At 41.6% G+C, this 23,463-nt stretch overlaps 1 protein-coding gene across 1 annotated transcript in view; it reads right to left on the minus strand.

Annotated features, from left to right (window-relative positions):
* The window catches only part of pclob (piccolo presynaptic cytomatrix protein b), a 55,052-nt gene that overhangs the window by 10,413 nt on the left and 21,176 nt on the right, over window positions 1-23,463 (minus strand). Inside the window, exons 13-24 of the mRNA XM_076089748.1 lie at window positions 19,318-19,533; window positions 16,134-17,894; window positions 15,612-15,671; window positions 14,286-14,828; window positions 11,219-12,479; window positions 9,143-10,710; window positions 8,689-8,954; window positions 7,463-8,291; window positions 5,961-7,011; window positions 1,835-1,923; window positions 1,609-1,684; window positions 1,389-1,514 (exon numbers count right to left, since the gene is read on the minus strand). Coding sequence (XP_075945863.1) covers window positions 1,389-1,514; window positions 1,609-1,684; window positions 1,835-1,923; window positions 5,961-7,011; window positions 7,463-8,291; window positions 8,689-8,954; window positions 9,143-10,710; window positions 11,219-12,479; window positions 14,286-14,828; window positions 15,612-15,671; window positions 16,134-17,894; window positions 19,318-19,533 — 7,846 coding nt within the window. The remainder of the gene's footprint in view (window positions 1-1,388; window positions 1,515-1,608; window positions 1,685-1,834; window positions 1,924-5,960; window positions 7,012-7,462; window positions 8,292-8,688; window positions 8,955-9,142; window positions 10,711-11,218; window positions 12,480-14,285; window positions 14,829-15,611; window positions 15,672-16,133; window positions 17,895-19,317; window positions 19,534-23,463) is intronic.

Raw genomic sequence — 23,463 nt, forward strand, 5'->3', positions numbered from 1 at the left:
ACAGCATTGCACACACATAGATTTTAACAATCGTATCTGTTTTTACTCAAACAAAGAATGGCATGTCAGATGTAAAATAAATGAGACAAAATAATGCATCTCAAATAGTAATATTAAAATGTATACAGAAATTAGTGCACAGCAAACTCAAACTTCCAACCCAAGGCCAGAGCTTTAAGAGGCCTCACTTACAAACAAATCCAGTCTTCATATTAGACTTTTGCTTTCGAAGGAACTCACCAGCTGCTGTGATAATAAAGGCTTGATTCAATATCTCTACATCCTTCTGCATGAGCCAGTGCTCATTTAGAGTATTCCCTCCTCTCTCTCTACATCCTTCTCCGTATCCTCCCCCACTTTATTTCACTTTGCACCTGAAGGCATGTTCCGCTGAAACATACACATCTTTCAATTCAGCATACGCTTGAACACTGCCAGCCTGACCACTATTCCTGTTTCTTTATTACAACTAATAACGCCATGAAAAGGGAACCCGGTCTAACCTTTTCTATCCTATTATTTCCAAACCAAAAAAATGAATAAAACGCATCAGACCAAGAACGAATACATTAGCTGATCTGTCCTTCACCACCCGCCCTTGTGCAATAACAATTACCTATGATGTAGTTCTATTTAAAGAGAGAAACTAGAAATAAACCAATTTTGTTCTCAAAATATTTTCAAACTATGGGAAATACGATTAATATTCAGGCTCATCTCTGTCCAAAGATTAAACATAGGAAGATCATTTGAAAAATTCTAACAACTTAATGTAGAAATGAATGATTATGGATTTCTTAACATTTATAAAGCTCATTATTGTGTGTTTTTGTCTATGCCTGCCTCCATGTATTTGTGAGTCTATAATGATGCTAAATATAGTCTATGACTAACACAGCCCAGTACTGTCGAGGGTGAGTTGACAGGCTTTTTCTGTGTTTGGATGTGTTGTGTTGGGGGAATGATACATGACAGACCACAACACAGAAGGCTACTGCAGCCTCTCACATCTCCATCTGGAATTCAGTGATTCAGGGATTTGACTGAAGGCTTATGCACTGCCCTAAAAATAATAACAGTTTAAAGATTTGCATTTACACCCTTAAACGCTCCGGCTTCAGCAATGTTATTTCTTACAATGTGTAGCAAAGACAAATGAACACACCTTCTATACCTTAATTTGAACAGCATGTTCTCTTGTTGAATGATGTTTTTCTCACTATTACAAACTTAACTTAACATTGTATTTTCCCTTTTTTCCATTCTAAATGTGAATGTTGTATTTTCAGATTAGAAAATAATAATGGACATTTTAAATATGCCAAATAAGCCAGTTGGGGCAGATATACACTCATTTATACCACCACTTTTTCTCATTTTCCTCTTACCCTCTGCAACGTTTCCTGTTTGTTCGGCCACACCACCAGGGATAACCTTGGCAATGTAGGCTCCAATCTCTCCTCGGCTACCCGGCACCTCCTTCCCACCTACCACACGGATCCCAAGACCGTTCCCTGAGGGAAAAATAAACATCCAAATCCTAGTTAGCTAAAGGGTGATAGAACATGATTGTGTGCAATCATTGAATGCAATGTCTATGTGTTCTACCTGACACACTGGTGTCTTTTGGGTCTCTCTTCAGCTTGATGCAAGTGTGAGGGAAGGCATAAGGCACCAGATTCATCTGAAATTTCAAAGAATTTACAACATGAAGAAAATTAAATTCCTTACAGAAAACATATCAGGTTTAGTGTTTGAGTGAAAATGTAAATAAAGAACGCAAACTGTGAAGTGTGCATAGTGTGAAATTGAATGTTGTTAGCTTGGATCTCACCTGTCTCCTGTCCGACATGTTTCCACTCTGCGGATGTCCTTCTCTTGGCTTATCAAACCAATCTGTGTCCTCCCTTCTCAGGTGGTAGGCTAGACAGGGAGAGACTGCGGTTAACAGCCATGCTCACAGAAAAACACACCTACTTTATCCCCAATAGCTTGATAAATATCTGATATAAACATGGTAATGACTACTTGGACAGCGATCCATCTTGCAATCAAGCTTTGGAAGCAGTATGCATCACAAATTGTATCACACATCCCTCCATGTTTATACAAATGCAGGAAGATCTTTCCTGAATGGATAGGTGAATACATTTCAAGAGCATTTTAAGTTTAGCATGCTTTTGATACCATGCATTGCTCCCCGTCTCAGTGTGAGGGCTCTTCTTTGTCCACATTTTCATAGCTGCTGTATATGAAACATTGTTGTTGAAAGAAGCCCTTGAAAATGATGTACTATTACTTAATAATTTCAGACAAAACACTGTGGGTTGGAGTTGTCCCATTGTGTGTTTTATTCCAATAATAAAAAATAAAAAAAATAATAATGCTATTAATAATAGTAAGAATATGAATAATAAGAATATAGTATAACAGTATGTTGTAGTATAGTAGTATAAATAATAGTGATAGTAAATATTTAGTACTTTTTTCTTAATAAAATAATTTTGAGAGTGAAGATCTTCACAGTATCTTAGACCTTCCTGTAGTCTATAGTAGAGGATCAAAAACCATATAACTGTAAAGCGATACTACACTATGCTAATGTATTGATGATGTACTATGTTCTGTGTACTGTGAAACCCCCAAAGCCCATCATACAGACATCTAACACCTTTAAAGCATGATATGTAAAACCAGAAGACAATGAATGTCTTGTGGTACATTTGGCATCATTATTGCAAGGCTCAAAAACCATCTAAAGCCATGGTAACAAGGCAGGTTGGTGGAGAATGTTCTATAATAGAAATGTGAGTCATCACTTTGGTGTTCCATGCAATAGATCGTCACTAAGGATAGAATGTGCATAGGTCTGCCAAATGTCTCTTTGTATTATCAGTGATCTAATTCCACCAAAGAAAATGCGCCAATAACGATGAGAAGAAATGAGCTGATGACTTTATACGCTGAAGGTAAATGTTGCCTGTTAGCTAAATGTCTTTGATTAGAGAAGGAAGCACTTATCAGTTCTTATTTAGTATTAGGGTTTTCTTTGGCAACATCGACCTTCAGAATTCTATAAACAAATTGGATAAAATGTCTTAACATATATGCGCTGCGATAGCATTTGAAACATATTTTGTGGTAACACTTATGCATGATCACACAATACACATGTGCATTTTTTGCAAAAGTGCATGAACATGAATACTGGAAATGGGTCTGATATGCTTACAGAAGCATTGTAATGTGCAGTCATTGCAAAATGATTTATAACTGAAGTCACTTTAGTATATGACTTGTAAAAAAAAACCATCTAGTGCCATTAAGATGGGGTTCATTCCAGATTGGATCTGACATGTCAACTAAGAGAGACCTGCTAAATGACATGTATTGTATACTACTGAGATGTGGGTCATTCCAGAATGAGTCTGGATTGGTTTCCAAAATCAACCAGAGAAGTGAACCAGTCAGAACGATGATATGCGGCATGGAGGCATACAGTCTATGTAACTACATGGAATTGTGATGCTGTCTCACCTTCTATATTCCAGTTTGGGCCTCCAGCTGGGGTACAAAGTTATATGTTTTTTTTAGAAATGCGTTCAACACATGTTCAGTCATCTAAAAAACTACAGGAACTGCGCTAACACTAGATTTGTATTGTGAGTATACTTCAGCACATGCACTGAAATCAGCATGCTTGAAATTACTGCAAGTCTGACATTACTAGCCTGTCGGACAGTTTAATTTAAGTGTAATGTAAGCAGTTGCGTTAAGTAAAAAAAGCTGTCAACCTGTCAATTAATGTATGATTGAGCCAAAGCAGTACTATTGAAATAATGTTTTTTAACTAGTACTGTAAAATACTCTACCGTGTCTGATACTTTCATGAAAGATTCTGGCATCATCTCTGTTCAAAGCCAGCATGGATTCACTTAGTGCTGTAATCAAGGCAGATGGACACTTTTACCTGGGGTCAGGACAAATATCACCTTCTTATCAAAGATTTAACCATACTGATCCTCAGTGTGCATAATGGTCCAGAAACTTATCTAAAGTTGCTAAACATATTTGTTGTTGTTATGCATAATGATACTTATTTAGTAATCCATGTGAATGACTTCAAACCTTCTTAAACTTAGTCCCAATCAAGCAACTGTTTTGCAAAAGTCATTGGCCTTTCATATTGTATTTTTTTTTACAATGTCTAAGTATAACTGTTTCTACTAAATGCATAACCTACTGTATCCAATTAAATCTTAAGAATAACTTTTCAAGTGGTATATTGAGATCTACAGAAATTGATTTGTCTAACCTAATGGAACACTACCAATCCCACTCTTACAAAATGGACATGGTACATGTCAATATTTGCTATCAATCACTTGGGGACATGGACATCTCACATTGCAACAACATCCACAGCAACAACCAACAAGCAGAAAACATTCACTTTATTGAAATGGAAATGGAAAACATAAATATTGCACAACATGCAAGGATGCAAAATCAGATACAGATAGAAAATTAAAGACATACAATTGCATACAAGACAAATAAGACACGATAATATGGTTCTTAATGTTATTTGTAGTCCTTGAGAAAAAGTAATTGCATTGCAGTATGGGTTGAAATGTACTCCTGGACATTTGATTATTCTTTAATTGGTAGGTGCGTGTCACTGACTTGCTAATAGTTAAAGAAAAGTAACTACACAAAGTGAATGCCTTAACTGTACTGAGGACATCTAGACACAATGATTCAGCAGTATTCCTTTAAACTTCCTGCTGCTAGTTGTATTCCAAAATAGCTGAAACGATGTGTAAGACAAGTAAAAATATACTTCTCTTCTGAAACGAGGACCTACATATTGTGCTTTGCAGATTGGTGGGGGAGGGTTTGAAAAAAGACAGAGAGGATCCCTAGACACTCCTTGTCAATCCTTCATGTAAAAGTCCTTGACAGTAAAAGTCCTTTACAGCGTCTCAAACACTCTAAATGTCATTAACCAAACAGTCTGAAACATGTATATCATTAGCATTATTATTATCATTAAACATGTGTATATGTACACATATAATCATACAATATGTAAGTGATGCATAAGTTATTGTAATTTAGTGTATATTTAAGAGGCACATATGATAAAATTATAAAATATCTATTTGTTCTATTTGAACATACTTTTACGTGATTTAACAAATACTTACACATCACACATTTTAGAGATTTTTTCTTAATCTATGTAACTTCTATTAAAAAGTGCTTTGTGGTATCTCACTTTTAAAGATTAAAAAATACGTTTACCCTATCAGCACGTTTCTGAATAACCATTAATTTCTGCTATTATGTGCCACAGCTTTCTGTGCAATTACTGCATTATATCTACCATGTACACTGAATATCCTCAGTGAAGATAGTTCGGGGTGACTGTCAACAATATATTGCTTATAATTATAATAGTAATAATAATAATAATACATTTTGGGCTTTCACTAAGAATAAGGCAGCCTTAATGAGGACAATGTGTATGAATAACTTCAAGCCCCTAGATTTTGTGCATACCAGTTGTGCTACCACTGAGTTTTAGAAGTAAGGATACTAATGTAACTATGAAGAGGTAAAGTCATTGTAAAATAAAAAGACAAAGCATGCTAAAGAAATCACATGACAAACATGGATATAACTGATTAGTGACATACATAAACTCAGGCCAAGAGTATTATGTATCGGTGAGTAAGATATTAAAAAGAAAGGAAACAGCAGGCAAACATCTAATGGGACATTTACCGTGAGAGAGGGAAATATAGTAATGCACAACCAACAACAACTATCTGGAGCACTGATGATTAAGAAAGAACCAGTTAATGCACAAACTTAGTAAGACCACTCAGCATTTGCATGCATGACAAGCATGTCCACACAGTCGTGTTGCTGCAACAGTATCAGGCTCCATTTACCTTCGCTGTCAGACATGGCACCTTGCAAGTCATCCATGATGAATGCGATGTCTCGATCATAGCCTCGTGTCCGAGATTCCTCCCTCATATGTTGCTGTACCTCTGGCAGGGAATGGCTGGACCCAAATTGATCCCTGGAATCAGCAGAGATGGGAGGAAGAGGTCCAGCTGAGGCTCTAGCCATACCCATAGGCTGCCCCACCGGGCTCAGAGGGCTCTCCTCCTCAGAATTCTGAGACACAAAAGGGATGCGTCCCCTACTTTGGCTTATAGGGAGACTGGTGGGCTTTGCTCTGGCCACCCCAGGAGCAAATGCAGCATCTAGGACCTCTCCTTCTGTTTTTAGTCGAAGTGAGGAGCTGGATAGGTCCCGTTTGATAGATAGATCCAAGCCATAGACAGAAGAGGGGCGGGAGGAAGGGCGTGATGAGGGGCGGGAACGGGTGCCACTTGGGTAGGTACCATCATCCTGGGCAGGGGCCCTGATAGTGGATCCAACTCCGAGGGACTGCCCAAAATTAAGAGAACCAGCTAAATTGGCCCCTAGGGAGGAGCCTAAATATTTTTGCTGCTCAGACAAGTTTTTTCTTAGCCCAAATGTAATCTCATCCTGAAGCAACCTAGCTGTAGCAGCCAGATTGGTCACAGAGGAGGCCCCAGATCCCATGTAGCTGCCAAAGTCAGGCTCCAGGTCCCTACTCTCTTGAATTGGGGAACATTTTATGATAGCCTTAGGATCTATTACGGCCTTTTTGTTCTTCATCTGTTTCTGGTAAAGCACAGCTGCTGGGAGTTGCTTTGCAGCCTGTTTTTCAAGGGTGAGCCTGCCAATGCTGTACTTCTCTCCTTTAGGGAAGTGACGAAAACTGCCATCACTGGGGAGATAATGAGGAAGGCCGAGCCCTGTTAAGTGTTCTAGTCCCTCAGTTCCTCGCCTGAATTCCTGTTTGATCTGCTGTTTCAGTAGCTTTAGCTCATAAGGCTCCTCCATTGTCTCATCTTCTCCTTTGCCATAACCCTGAAGTCGAGATGAGCCTAAAAAATCTGCCACCTAAATGGGAAAAATAATATGTCACACATTGAATGTTTTCTGAAAAGTAATTTTACTTTACTAAGAATTAAACTCACACAACAAATGCATTTTTTTTGTTACCTATACCTCAAAAATGCGTGATCAGTGACATATACAGATGTGGCCAGACTGAACCAATGTGTCTTCATTTGTTTATGCAAGGGCTGAACATTTAGGAACATAACTTTTCATATACCTCGATATCTGTCTGGCCAAAACCCTGTAGTATCAACCCAACAGCTAAAGCTTTGTTTTGCTGCCATCCGTTTTGCATGCATACATCATTGGAATAAAGAAAGCAGTATGGCAATGCTCTCAAATTTCAAAATTGTGTATGTTCAGTGGCTGTACCCTTAAAAGCAAAATAGAAATATAGCACGAGGAGATAAGAAAGATAAAAATGCATATGATGTAACAATACAGTATTTACCTCTGCTGTGCGCCTGACTTCTGCTGCCCTGAGTAGTCTGTCTGCCTTGGACATCTCCTTATCAGGAATGTTGAATCCAGAACCCAAGCCGGTGTTGCTCAGCCCCGTCGAGGCCTTGGTGAGCTCCCCTATGTCCTCTATCAGCACGTAGTTCCTGGAGTTGTGGTGGTCAATATCAGCATAGAAGGAATCAGCAGAAATGCTAGACATGGGACTAGAGCCCATGCTCCTTTGGCCTAGCCCCAGCCTCAAGTCCAAGCTGCCATACTTTCCCCCCAGGTGAGCAACACTATAACCACTTTCTGTGGAGGTTGGCACAATGAGCAGAGGCTGGTTGTGTATCACTTCATAGTTGGTGGTGATCTTAGGCTCTAAATCAGACAGGGTAGTTTGTCGCTGCTTTCCCTGCTGCAAGAGCAGCGCATGTTGGTAGCTGCTAGACTGACCCTGGGCATGGGGGAGGGATAGGGTTGAGTAAGGAGACACCTGTTGGTGGTAAAGGGACTGCTGCTGATATAGGTTCTGTTGGGTGTAGTGGCTGGTGGTTAGGGTCTGGGGATGATACTGAGCATAGTGAGAGTAGGGACTAGTTAGTGTGTTGTACTGGGAATCAGCTTCAGTCTGGGGAGGGATGAACTGATCCAACTCAGACTGGGGAGCTGTCCGTGGTCTCTCCTGGCCATCACCCCTGGCCTCTCTGATGTTGCTAACCTCACTGTCTGACATGTAGTCTCTTTCCTCTGCCACCCCCTGGAGATAGGCCCTCTCTCTCTTCTCTCTCTCCTTCAGCAAGGCCTCCTTACGCCGGTTGATACCCATCTCAAGGTACCTACAGTAATAACGAAAAAGGATACACATTGTTTTACAATTTAAGCATTACCAACTCTATCAACATTACAACCAAAGAGGAAAAAAAAAAATTCCAGGTTCTCACACAATAGTACCTTTTGTATGAGTGTAACATGTGTGAGTGTTGAGAGGTCTCACTGAGTGATGTCAAGGCAGCGTTTTAGCCCATAAGCTATCAAGGTAAGAGGGGAATCATGTAGATTAATTAGGAATAATTATTGCATGAGAGGGAGAAATGCAATGATATTAGTTGTAATTAATTCATGACATATTATTAGTTATTACATCAGTTGTCAATGACATAATGTCACAGGGTCTGAAAAAAGGTGCAAGCCTAAATCCTGAATATTGTTGATGTCAAATCCACAGCATCTTACCGTAGTTTTGCATCAATCTCTTTCTCTTCTTCATCTAGCTCAGCTTGTTTCTTGCGAAGTTTAGAAGATTCTCTTTCCACCAGATCAAGCTCCTTGTCAATGTCCTGCAGGATCTTTGCCCGGGCCATTGTTGTACTGCGGGCAAGACGACGACGTGCAGAGTTGGTGCTGTAGCCTGAACGTCCTGCCAAAGAGTCATCCTCAGGAGGGGGATCTGGTAGTGTCCGTTTTACCTTCTTACCTGTACCAGAGGGAGAGCCTCGACTCTAGAACATAAAACAAATTATAAATCTGTCAATCATTGAATAATGATTAAAAACACAATTATATTACAATTCACTGTATTGTTCTCTATCATTTTTGTATTTAAAGCATTTTCATCATTCTGAAACTATCATAAGCACAGTAATTATTGTTATCAATAATAATGAGACTGTTTTTTTCTACGACTTACAGAATAGCTGTCTGCGTAGTATCCACCCATCCTGTCATCTGTGGTAGGACTAAGGGATTTAGGATCAGAGTGAGACTTCTGACCAGCCTTTAATATACGAGGGCCAGAGGAAAATCTGGTTGGGTCAGCAGTCAACATTCTCTGCCCTCCAAGGGACTTTTCCGGGGACATGGGGGAGACTGAGGTGTAGAAGACTTTTGACTTGAATGGGACATCTGCTGTTAGGTGTGTGCTGTACCCTACCTCAATCGGTGTGAGCCTTCTATCTGAGTCTGTCTGACAGCTCAGACTGCCACCTCTCTGAGAGTTCTCTGGAGCTGAAATATGCTTGATAATTTCCACCTTAGTGTCTATCTGGACACTGGGTCGTTTGATTGTTCCAGAGTGGTCAGTCTGCACAGATATTTCTGCCACTGTTTGGATAGCAATGCTAGAGACCTTGGAGCCATGTTTCCCATCGCTGCTGTGTTTTCGAGAGCGTCGTCGAGCTTTTGTGGGAGCATCCCATTCATCTTGGTCCTCATCATCAGTCTGAGCTGAGCTATCAACATTTCTCTTATTCTTCTTTCTCCTTCCTACATGTTGCTTCTCTGCTGAGTCTTCATCATCTGTCTGCACTCCACTATCAATTATTCTTTTCCCTGTGTCCTGATCAGCCTTAAGGCTCTTTCCAAGATTAAACTGGTCCTGACTTTCCTCTAACTGTGTCCCAATTGATGGAGTTGTAGACTCATCTTTGACAGGCCAGTACTGGCCACTGTCCCCTACCCCTGCATATTTAGCATCTAGGAGGTTTCCTGTGGTACCAGTGCTACCATAGTGCTCATCAAGCTGGCGTTGGAGTTGTAGTTGGAGTTGTTGGATTTGCTGCAACTGCTCTTTCTGCTGGGTATAGGTCTCCTGCTGGGCCACCATTTGGGCATGGTGCTCTTCTTCTTGCTGCATGAGAAGCTGCTGTTTTAGAGCTTGAAGCTCCTCAAGCTCCCTTTGGACCATAAGCTGCTCCTGTTCACGGTAACGCTGGATCTCTTGCCTCTCCCACTCCAGCTCCTCAGCGAGACAAAGCTGCTTAAGCTTCTCTAGCTCTAGAAACTCCCTCTCCATCTGATACTGGGCCATCTTTGTGTTGTCTAAGCCAGGGAATATTGGGGAAGAGGCTAGGGCATCCAGAGAGGCAGCAATTGCTTCCAGGGTGGTGTCTGAGTACATGTCTGGATATCCTGTAATGATGTCAGCCAAAGCTGTGGGTAGAAGCTCCTTAGGTAGCCCTGTGTCAAAAGTAATTATCTGTCCAGGGTCTGTACTGGGAATGAAGCCATACGGATGAGGCAATGACTGGTTCTGGACTGTTGATGTAGGTGTTAAGGTATTGCTAAAGATGGAGCCCGGTTGAGTTATAATTGCATACGTGGATGGAACTGAGGCAGCAATAGAGGAGTACACTATTCCATCTGAGGTTCTTAGAACACCATTCACACCAAACCCAGCTGCAGGGACCTGGGAGTATGGAGCAGCAATCGTCCCAGAGTAGATTCCAGTAGCTTTGCTAGTGTAGTCTAGAGCTTTACCTGCCATAATAAGTCCAAAGATATAGATTTTACTTTATCAAATACATTATTATTTCATAAACAAACATACTGAACTGTATGAGTTGAAGGTCATGCAATTTTGATTTTAAAATACTCTCATTTCACATGCATATCTGTAGTCATTTTGGCTAGCAAGATGCAAAACCAAAATATTGAGGGAGCACACGGAGGCACACACATGCATCTGTATGAAGACAAAAGAAATAAAAGCAGGTTTTAATATTTATTGAAAACATGCATATACCAATAAAGCAAATTAAATAGTAATGGAAAGACTGACTTTATAAACTTAAAGGGAACAAAACCACATATGCCTTAAGTAAGCAAATAAATTAACTGTAATTAATGATGTATGAGTTAAAGAGTAAACACACTTGGTAAATAAAAGTTTCAAGTCTATTAAAACAATTAAATGCAAGCCCATAAAGCAAGCACAGAGCATGGTCATACAAACACTGTAAATATACAGAAAAAGCTCCATACTCACCAGAAGAAAGTTTGGCAGCAGTGAGGTCTATAGCGCCATCTGAAGATCCACTGAGATAGTCATAGTCATTCTTGGGATCATAGGAAAACAGTCCTGCCTCTGTCAGGTTGGTCTCAGACATTGAGGCTTTTATACCATCCATGCCTTTGATGCCATACAGTCCAGCATTATCATATTGATAGTGGTCATCTCTATAGCCAAAACGGTTGTCAGGTTGGGTTGTAACAGGGGGCTGTGTTCTGCAGCTTCCTGTAAATGGTAGCTTGTAAATGACATCACAGCACACAATCCTCCTACCAGCTGTAAGGTCGACTGGAGTCCCATCATCCTCTACAACAGTGGTCACCACTCCTGGGCTTGTGTCAGACAAAGCGACCATCGCTCTCACTGGTCTGTAGTTTGACAGATCCATAGCCCCTGTGGCCTCTAGAGAAAGGACAGCACCTTCATTGCTGATTGCTGCTGAGGAAGTCATTGGCTGTTTGCCACCCAAGGAAACCAGAGCTCCAAAGGAAAGATTAATGGGTATGTCTTGAGCTGTGGATGCTACAGCACTGACTACAGGATAGGAATTCACAGGTCTGTATACAATCTGAGCTAGTGGTTCGAATGGTTTGTATGTAGTGAGAGGCAGTGGCAATGAAGAAACAGGGCCTTGCAAATCGAGGGGTTTCTCAGCTGGAGTAGTGTTGTATGAGGCAATGGTGGCTGTGCATGTGACTATTGTGATGCTGTCTGTGACCACAGACAGCGTGGTTGCAGGGGTGATCTCTGCACTAAGATTTACTATCTCAGGCTGCACTGCTGTGATTTGGCGGCCACTAGAGTCACTTGAAAAAGACTGTCGACATGACTCAGGTGGTGTTAGGTCCATGCCTTGCTCAGTCATCTTTATTTCAACCTGCATGGTTCGTAAATCGATGACATCACCAGGGTAGATTATCTTTCCATTGTGTTTTGGCAGAGGTTGGACTTTCGCTACGTCTGGTTGTATGGTGATTGCTACACTGTGTCGAGGTACTTGTGGAAGTCTTTCATGAACAACAGACACAGTGGTCCTCTGGACCTCAGTGGTAACCACCTGAGTGACAAGGCTTGGCAGGCTTTCAGGAGGCTGGCCTGAGGTGGATATTGAAGAAGAATACATGTGACTCATACTGGAGACCACCTTTTCTTGTCGTCGAATCTCTTGGCTCTCAATAGACTCCTGCTGAATTTTAGTGATAGTGACTGGAGCCACAGATACACCCTGTGGAATGGCCTGTGCAGTGGGCATTGAGGTTCTTCTGGTATATGCCTCAGTGGTTATTATCTCCAGAGGATGATCATATTCCGATGAATAAGTTGATACCTGTGGTATTTGTTCTGTTGAATAAATGGATCCTCTCCTGTAGGGGCTCTGAACAGCATAGCCATCAATCGGAATATCTTTTTCAGCTGGCATGTTTACTACATGTGCCAATGGCAATGAGTGCTGCATGGTTATGGATTCTCTCCTGGTGGCAGCAAAGACCTCAGTTGCAATCACCTGTGTGGGTATTTCATACTCTGTGGGATAGGTATACATTTCACTTGTGCTGTATGTTGGCTGCACTATGGATGATATAGATGACCTCCTCCTACTCGTAGTTTCCCCAGTTGAAATAAATCCAACTGGCATCCCAGCAGCTGCCAGGGACTGCAACACTGATGGTGACATTGAAGCTCTTACATCAACATCCTTTGGTATAATCTCTGTGGTTGTCTCACTTTCAGGCTCCAATGCTATGACCTCCAGTGGTGGCGTTGAAGGTGACATGACTGAGGATGAAATTGCTCCATAGACCTGTGGAATAGGTACTTCTGGCTGTACTGCCATTGGTTGGACTTGCATCACGAGAGGTGATGGTGTTACATTTCCAATTGTAGGAGTTATCTTTGTAACTGTAGTTAGTGACATTAACTTAGCTACTTCTGGTGTTGGGGTAATTTCAACAACCACAGATAGAGGATAAGGAACTGGACATACTGTTGCTAATCCTGGTATTCTAGCAGCAGTGTCAATTGTAATAATCTCTTTAGGTAATTCACTTGCAGGGAGGGGCAACACTTCAGCAACAAGAAGTGGATACTGTGAGGATAGCTGCCCTGTCACTAAAGGCAAAACTTCAGTTTGTGGTACTAATGGGAGTTCAGCAATGGTGGGAATCTTGTTAAAAACTGTAGACAATTCTTGCTCTGTAGAGTGAGTCACTACTTCAACTAATGTAAGTGGCTGTTGAGGAGGAATTTGCTGACTCACTCCTGGTATTGGTGATTTAACCATTACTGTCTCGGTGACTATGACATGAGTAGGCATATCTTGTTCTTGGTGTAGCATTCCTATTTGAGCTGCAACTTGTGGATAAGGAACAGTAGTGGGAACTGCAGCTGGTCTTTCTTGGGGAACTAGTGCAACTAAAGGTACCTCCGTTGTCAGTGGTACAGTAACAACTTCTGTAAAAGGCTGTGGCTGCACAGGTACAGTTGGTATTGGGGCCTGAGGAACTAAAGCTTCAGCTGGAGGAACTGTTACAACTTCCGTGAATATGTTTGGATGTTGAGCAACAAGTGGTATAGACTGGGATCTTGCTGTGGCTTGAACTGTTAGTGGTTGAATAAGAACCTTTGGCTCTGGGGGCATTGTGATTACCTCATACATTGTTTGAGGTGGTGGCAGTGGCTGAGTAATGAATTGCTGCTGTTGCACATATGGTTTCTTAATTGGAAGAGGTACACTATGTGCCTGAATAGATGTGGCCTGACCTGATGACACTACAATGACATCAGCAATAGATGGTGGTGGTAATACTGCAGAAGCCACGTAGTCTCTCCTGGCTGGCACTTTATTAGCCCCAACTTCATAGCGTGTTACCTGCTCTACTGCCACAGTTGGATCTATGGATATTGGAGGTGGATGCCTTACAGTAGGGACAGAGGCTCTCCGAACTGTAGCCTGTGCTGAGAATGCCTCAGTGGATGTTTTTTGCTCTGAAGGTGTGGTCCGTACCCCTGATACTTTTGTAGATGGGATGGAGCCTCGTCTTACAGGTGCCTGGACTGTTATAACTTCTGTTGGTGAGCCAGGCTCAGATGGAAGGGTTATCACCACATAGGTTTGCAAACATTTGGAGTGTCTAGGAGACAAAGGTGACTTAGGAGATGTTGCACTCAACTTAGATTCCACTGGCCGTGTCAGGCTAAGTGACAGAGCATTTGGAGGTTTTTTGATCCTAGGTAGTGTTGCAGCTTTGGGGGCCACAGGAGGAGGAGGTGGCTTGACACTCTCTCCTGGCTTATGGCTGAAAACCAGTCCAGCTGGAATTGATATAGGCTTAGGTGGTATGGGTGGAGGAGGCTTTGCGGTTTGACAAGGGCCAGCTGTTGTATCAGAAGCTTGTGCTACTGTTGCTGTGGCAATCGTCACTGTAGTGGGAACCATCGGCTTTGGATACACAGTTGGCTTGGGTAAAGTGGTAGGAGGTGGTGGAGATATATCTGCTTCAGGTATTTCGACTGTGTCTACAACTTTTGTACCTGTCATAGGTTTCGGCGGAAGGGGTGGAGCTGAAGCTACTGGCACTGCTGACACCTTAGTGGATAGTGAATATGTGTCTGTCCTGGGTATATCTGAAGCTATTTGACTACTTTGTTGCAGAGAAGTAGTGGCAGTTACTGACCCTGTGCTAGCTATATCTTGTGGGGTTTGTCTAAGCAGAGACATGTTTTCCCCACTTGGCACTATGATGACTACATGCCCTTGTCTGGTTGGGGTCACTACCTGAGGTACATCCACACTATCTGGTGGCATGTCTTCCATTCCTGGCTGTATATCCACAAATACAGACTGCATTTGCTGGCCGGCCACTGTGGTTCCCCTAGCTATGGTGGTGGTCATAGTCGGGGTGACATGCTGAACAGTCCTTACAAGTGGAAGCTCTGTGCTAGTCTCAGGTAATGACACTGAAGTAGATCGAGGGGGAGGAGGGGGTGGGATCTTCTTTTTGGTTATAATAGTTGATGCTGGAGCTGGTGCAGGCACCTGGGCTGTTTGAACTGGAGCTGGGATTGCAACAGGGCTCATTGAAGAGACGGCTGCTCGGAAAGGGACTGAGTGTACCACTTTGGCTTGGAGTTGAGCTGGGGTAGTTACGAGTTCTGAGACTGGTAGTGGGGTTTGTGCAGAGATTGGAGATGTAGTTGAAACAAGGTCAGGCATCTTCTGGTCTATGACTGGCCAAGGGCATGAGGCCAGAGTGACAGAATCAAAAACAACATGGGTTGAAGCTTGAGTGGGGACTGTAACAGGTGCAGCTGTAAATACAATTGTGGGTTGAGCTGACACAACAACAGGTGCTGGACTTTGTGCTGAGACCTGTACAACAGCTGGTGCCACGATAGGCACCTGAGATGGAGATGAAACCAGGTCTGGCATCTGAACCACAACAGGCACAGGAGTATACATCCCCACAAGGGTTGGAGTTGGAGCTTCAGCTGTAGAAGCCTTACCTTGAACTACTGCAGTTGTTTGAGCTTTGGATGGATCAGACACCACATCTGGTATTGTAACTATAACTGTGGTAAGAGTGGGATGAGAAACTGAGCCCCCACTAGACGGTACTGCTGCAATTGTGGCAGGAGATGGTGGTGAGATTTCTTGAGGTGATTGGGTTACGAATACAGTTGGAGGTGTTGGTGTAGACAGTGGAGTTGAATCTGATGAAAGAGGTGTTTGAGCCTGGAATGAGGATGAGGATGTAGCATTAGAAGCCAAACTGGAATCTGGAGTGGCTGGTGAAGTTGGAGGAGACATTGGTGATACAGGGGAGGGTGTAGTTGTTAGTTCTGGTGCTGAAATTGGAGTTGGAATAGGTTTTGGCTCTGGAATTTCACAGACCACACAGAAAGGCTCCATCTCAATGGTTTCAGACAAAGGTGGGCTTATGGATGGATCCTCTTTAGTCTCAGAGTCATCACTGGGGGTAATATCAGAGGAAATACCAACACCATACTCATCTGCAAGACTGTCATCCTCTTCCTCCCCAGATGAACAGCGGGTAATTTTGAGGTCTGGTATTGGAAACAATGACTTTCTGAGTGCAGGATCTTGAGGAACCATAGGCCTAACAAAACCAATAGATCCACTAGGAGTACTTGGAACAACATTCACCTCAGAACGCTTAGGGGGTTCAGTGGGGCGTGGTGGAGCTGGCCTTTTCTTTTTCTTCAGTGGCACTTCTTTAGAAGTTTCAGTGCCTGTAAGAAGCATGTCAATTTGTTCAGTGAGGGATATCTCTTCTGTGGGTATGATAACCACACAGGTCTCAGCAATCGAAGGAGGCCCAGGGACAGAAGCCCCTGATGAGGATGAATCCATGGCAGTCTGGGCCTGTTGAAACTCTTGCTCTATCATCATCAGTTCTCTTTTTTTCTGCATCATCTCCTCATAAACCTCCTCTGGAGACCTAAGTTTTTTGAGACACTCAGAGCTTGTATCTTGTTTAACTTCCTCCTCTTGAGATTCATCCATCTTGATTTCAGGCTCCTCAACTAAGGATTCATAAAGATAGTCCTCTATTGCCATTCCTCCATAGAGTGGCTCAATATCAGGAGGACTCTCCCCAGGAATAGCTTTTGTCTTCTGAATAATTTCCACATATGCTTCTTCAGCACTCTTCAATGACTTTGTCACAGTATCCTTTTCGTTAAATGGATCAGTAGGATTGTATGGTATCCCCGTTGGTGAAGGCTTACCCCCTCTCTGTACAGCTCGGCAAGCCTCTGGTTCTGATTCTATACTGGCAGAGTACTCTGAGCCAGATGTTCTACTGGTTTCATCCATTACGGTGACCTGCTTCAGATTCTCTGTGGAGGAGGTATTTTCAGTTCGAGACAGTGGTGCGCCATGGGTTCTAAGTTCCTCTTTGTCTTTTCTAGACTTCTCCCCCCCCCACATTTCCTCTTCATCAGATGAGTCTTCAATGGTTGGGAGAGGCTGGGTTGGCTGCCTGTGTCTTCCTTTGCGATGCTGCTTGTCCCCACTGACTTTCTTGTGTCTGGGGCTGCTGTCACTGTCCTCCTCCAGAGATGAGGCTGACGTGGGTGAAGATCCTGGGGTAAAACTAGATACCTGAACACTGGACGATCCCTTTGACAGTGATTCTGTGATGCTCTCTACTTCTTCATCAGTGCTTTGTCTGTGTCTCATGACTGGAGTAGCTTTCTTGAATGTAGTGCAGGGCATTGTTTCAGAAACATCTTGAGTAGTTTCAGCATCCGTTTTTGGGAGGGCTTTTTTCCTGGCTGGGCTTTCTTCATTCTCTGTATTATCTTTTCTAAACAGTGATTTGGCTGTCACTGAAGCATTATCAAGCTCAACCTCTTTGATAGCTTCCTCATCTACTAAATCCTTTTGTCTCTCATCATCTGAAAGATTCATTTCTTCTTCATTACCCATACCCATTATCTGCTTGCGGATGAATTCTTCATCTTCCATAGAGGAATCAGCGCTTTCAGTTTTAATGTCCTCACTGCTGGATGAAACATTGCTGACCTTCAGTCTTCTCCTCTGGACTTTAGGAGATGGTGTGATTTCACTTTCACTGCTCTCAACCATTGCTTGGAAACTTAGGCGCCTTCTCTCAGCTCTAAATTCCTCCTTTATTAGAATTGATGGATCTGTATATTCCGGTATATCAGTTTTACTTGCATCACTAACCACCTGCCCATCGTTCAATTCTTGTGATATGGGTAAAATCTGGGGTTGATCTTCATCATGGTCCCCTGTTTCGGATACAGGCTTTGTAGGTGTTGCAGGTACAACTTTATTTTCAAATGTACCCTGCCAAGTAGGTAAGGTGACCATTATTTCTTTCACTGTTTCTTTATTTCTTTCATCTTGCTCCTAAAAATGTAAAAAAAAAAAAAAGATAACAGTAAATAAATTCCCTCTTTGAAAGAACCTCTTGAGATACACACTACCAAATATTTCAACTTGCTTTTACTTGAAATTGAGCCTGAACATGATTAGACCCGACCCGACCCCCCAGGTTTGGGCCTGGCTGGGCTGTCATTTTTTCCCCCGGGCTCGAATCGGGTCAGGTTCACGCCAATTTCCAGGAATGTCATACCATCTTTATTTTAAGGCTGTACCAAATAGTTTGCTGCTTCATTCATTATGTTGACATTCAAATCTATCTACATCATTGGTATTTAAAGTACATTTTAACTAATAATGAAAATGGATAGCCAGAATGGCAGTACCTCTTCATCGTATCACATTGTTTTCATCTATAAAATATTTATTTTATTTTATCATCGATTTGTCAATACAAAAAAATATAGTTTTAACAAAGAGGACACATACTTACTTTTATTATGATGTTCTTTGTAGATACTTGTGTCTCTGGAGTTGAGGTGATGTCAATAATCTTTTCAATCAATTTATCAGCCATTTCCTTGCTGTCCGCTTTTATGACTGGTTCTACTTCCAATACCAGCTGTGGTTCTTGCAACTTTGGTTGCACCTCAGCTTGTGGTAAAGATTTAGTTGGCTCTGTCAGCTCAATATGATCATCAGTCAGTACCTCCTTAATAATCTTCTCTGGAGCAGACAATTGTTGCTTTGTTTCATTTCCTGGGACATCTGCAGCAATAGGGGAAGTAGGTACAGCTGTAGCTTCAGTCCTAGGGAAAGAGGAACCTGAAGCAGCACCTGCTTCAACTTTGACTTTTGGAAGGTCAGGTTTAGACTCTTCAGCTTTGGGATATTCTGGTTTACAGAGCTCCACTTTCACTGACTCTTCTCTATTTTCCACTGTTACAGTTTTGGGAGCATCTGTGTTTGGCACTTCAACCTTTGGTGTTCCTTCTGTCTGTTGCACAGTGGCCATAGTGGTTGTCATGAATTCTGCTGTGGATGCTGCCAATGGCTTTTTTTCTGCTATAACAAGTGAAACCTTTGCTGTTGTGGGTACGCGTGTGGGCTCGATCTTGATTTGTGCGGAAGCTGCTGTAGCAGGGGTTTCCATTTTGACAGATGTAGGTTCCATCTTTGGTTTTGGGGTTGGAACTGTTGGTACTGACTTGATGGATGCATGTGTGGGCTGTGATTTTGTGGCCACAGATGTAGGCTCTGCCTTTGTAGGGGAGGTTTTGGGCTCTGCCTTTTTGGTTGCAGGTGTGGCCAGGCTCCCTGGCTTGGCAGATACAAGTGAAAGCTGGGGCATTTTTCCTGAGTCTCCCAACTGTCCAGACAAAGCCCTCTGAGTCTGGCAGTTCAGGCACAGCCAGTCCTTCTGTGATCAAACAAACAAACACAATATGTGATCAGGATTTACAATTGAAGGCTTTAGTTATAAATTCAGGTGGTGCTAAAACAGCATTTTGCAGATTTCTCATCAGATCACCATTCAAAGTATAGGTCTAGAGAGTTAATTCATAAAGGAGGACAAGAAAAGCAGGGCTTATTGTTGAATGCCTGACTTGAGTGAAACTAACTTACAGGTGCACAGGTACAGCTTTTGTAACCCTCTTCTTATAATTGACATGAAGATGATATAATGCAACACAGTCTCTTATGCTGAGTAACACAACAGCACTCAAAGGAATATAAATCCAATCTTCATCCAGCTTTCGTTGCTGGACAATTCGATCAACCAAAGCATTCACTAAGAAACAGCAACAATAAATAACATTTTTAATATATGCTTGTGGTTCCTTCACATTTTATAAGCACATGATATTACTTTGAAAATGTAATCCTCAAAAGACACATTTCTTATCATGTCTAAGCTCCATTAATGGACAGTTAAGGAAGAGAGAAAGGCTGTCAATAAATAAAGCAGTGTGTCTGAAGCAACCTAGCAGACCAAATGTGCCTGCCTCTGCAGAGCCAGGGAGAGCAGTACTCATACACAGGACAGAGGAGATTACATTTCACACATAGAACGCATTAAATACATCTTAATAATGGATCAACAATTGCCACATGTGCATACCAATGTTCATGCACTTTATAAAAAGGAGAATTTTCAGGATGTTGATGACATGATTACAGCTGATAAATAAAGTCATGACTTGACTTAGTTAGGAGAAACCTAATACTTATGCATCCACTTTGATTGATACTGAGATGCTTTTGTTCAGTCTGTTGTGATTCAGTCAGGAATATGATAATCCTATTGGCACCCAACAGTAACAAACAAAGCCTCATCAGCATAGTGCATGATGCTCATAATCGTGTTAACCAATAAATCATTAAAACCTCAATTTCATGTGATCTAATGCAAGCTCAGCCTCACTGATGTTTACGTTTAAAGTTTGACCCTAATCGTTATATGGGTCCACATAAAAGCTAAATCCTGTTGAGGGTAATTTTGTTTTACTTGCAAAAACTTAGGAAACTGTTGTCACTTATTGTAACTACTTTATCTACATTTAGAATAGCTTATAAACCAGTAAACAGAGTTGATAAAACAGAGAGTTATTAAGGCTAATCTAGACATCTGTTTGCACACAGCTAAATCATGTCACTATTCAGGATAAATTAGTCATCACAAACTCCAGCTCTTGCTACTTTCCTGATCATCTCATAGACCCACCACAATGGCCTTATCAGAAGCAGCTCATATGCACTGATGCTATCTTTGCTATGGAAACAAATGCAATTAAATCCATGTATAAATGAAGAAGGAAAATATTGTTATCAAAAACTCATTTTCAACCACTGAAAATAATTGTACGGTGACATTTTTTTTTTTTTTACATTACACAGTTTGTTAAGAAGCAGGGTTGTCAAAACCCACATTTGCATAACTCATTAAACATTTTGGCCTATTCCCCACTTTACTTCTGCTTCCTTGTAACAGGAACATCTTGAAAGATCTATCAAGAATGATTGATGGAGAAGAATGAAACAGCACTGTTCGCAGATGGCCATGGCCGTGCATTCCTCAGCCTTTCTGCTGGTCTACTGTATTCTCCCTCTCATGCAATCTAAATGTGATTCTGCCCTTCACACCTCTTCAGGTGCTGGTATTGCACAGGCCTATATCTTAGCATGATAATGGAAAAAAACAGATAAACAGATGGACAGAGCAATCACAGAAGAATCCAATATTAAACACCAAATATTTGCCAAAACGAATCAGCAAAGATAAACATGCACACACCACACCTGTACCAATCTTGCATCTGATAACTAATTTAACCTTAACCTGATTATAAATCAGACTCCAATAAAAAAAAATATATAAATAAAAAATCTCTATCAACAAAAAAGACATAATCCCATCACATTCCCCTCCAGTGCCAGTCACGGCCTCACAGCCACACAGTCTCAGAGCCATGCATCAGAGCCACAGGGTTTGGAAAGTCGCCATCATCCTTTTGTCTGTTTTATGAGTAAAGAGCAGGAGCCCCAAGCAGAGAGCTGTGGGAGAGGCTGCTCCCTATGATTAGCCTGAGCTGGATTACCAAACCTTCACAATGACAGCAGTCAGGAAATGATGCTCTTGACACACAGGCGTGCTGCATTAGGCTGGATCTGCTGAGCTTTATAAAGAAATGCTCACTTAACATTATTTACATTCTGCATTAATGCAATACATTGGGGAAGTAACCCATTCACTTTGGGCACAGATTACCGTCATAATTTGACTTTTTAAGATACTTTAATATTTTGTACTTTCATTCAAATTACATAAATGTGTTTATTAGTTTTCAAATCCTACATACAAATTTGGGACATCCATGCATTGTGGATATCTGACAAGGGGAATAAATCTAGTTCACAATCAGCATTGGGTATAGTAAGTGTATGTGGTTCAACAAAGAGATAGTAAATCGTATTTAAATGCCCGAACATGTATCAAACTGCTCTTAACAGGAAAGCCTGTCAATCTTTGCCCCACTGATGAATTAATCCCGTAATTTGAGTTTGCATTATTTGTGCAAATCCACACCTTCTTATGATACACCAGTCACTGGGTATCAATATTCCTGAAATTTACATTTTGTAATGACTAGACGGAAGGGATGGTCTTTGAACTGTGGACTACACCACAATTTCTCAGCCTCTCTTCAGTGGTGTTGATTCTAGAGCTGGTAAGTTCCTTATTGATTTTCTGGACGATGCCTTTGGCAAAAGCTGGCTAATATACTTGGCTTTCAGTGGCCCCTACAGAGCAGAACTCCTCATAAATCAAGCCCTCTGATAATAGAGAACGTTGACCTACTAATCTGTAATAAGCAGAGTGCTTTATTCTAAAGACAAAGAAATACACCCTCTGCTTTTTCCACTCTGACAAATGATGCTTCAGCAACCTTCCTGTTCATGGCAGGATGCAATGGGTAAAGATTGAGGTAGATGAGTGAGTGAGAGGGTGTGGCCGAGATAGAAAGCAAAGACACTAGGAGGTACATTAACAAAGTTGAACCTCTTAGATGAGGTCCTATTCCTACCCTCTCACAGAAAGCCATAGCATGTATTAAAATAGCAACGTCCTTTTCTCATATTCAGGAAAATCATTGCAGCTTGAGTGATAAGTGTCACACTTTAATAATGTCATGAAACAACAAACATGCTCTGTTCTTTCAAAAGCAAATAATACAATAATGTAAAACAACTGAGAGCAGTGGCAATAAATTACTACAACTATATGTTCACACTGATGAAACCCTATTTAAAAAATGAACTAATGCAGCATAATGCAACATTTTAGCAATGCTAGCCTCATTGCACTTTCCAAAAGGCTATGAAAAAAGAGAAGGGATGCAGCAGGTGGGCAGTGTTTGGTCTCTCCACAGAGTGGATATTTTTAACAGTCACTGGGTGCACCGGTCTGTCGTCAGTCTCTCATGGAAGCTTTGCAGAACATTTGTCAGTGGATTGCTCAAATGGATCTTATAATAACCCCTTACTTTAAGACAACATATAAGGTACACATTGCTTTGTAGTGGAAAATCAAAATACATTTCAGGCGAAAGATACAGGCACATGGTAATGTTTTAGAAAATGACTGAGAAAATATCATTCATGCTGCCTTGTCACACACAAAGCTTTAGCTGGCAAAGCACGACACACGTGTGTCCTACATATAAGCCAACAGTCACTCACAGGCTTTTGATGGCATCAGCTGAAGCAGAAAAGGAAAACGGAAAAATGGATAGACTTGCTGCAAGCACTCACTTTGCCTAAAGTGGCCTTCTTATGTTTTGAACCTTAC

The sequence above is a fragment of the Anarhichas minor genome, unplaced genomic scaffold (assembly GCF_050575085.1).
Source record: "Anarhichas minor isolate MPS153535 unplaced genomic scaffold, ASM5057508v1 ptg000011l, whole genome shotgun sequence".
NCBI classification, from domain to species: Eukaryota; Metazoa; Chordata; class Actinopteri; order Perciformes; family Anarhichadidae; genus Anarhichas; species Anarhichas minor.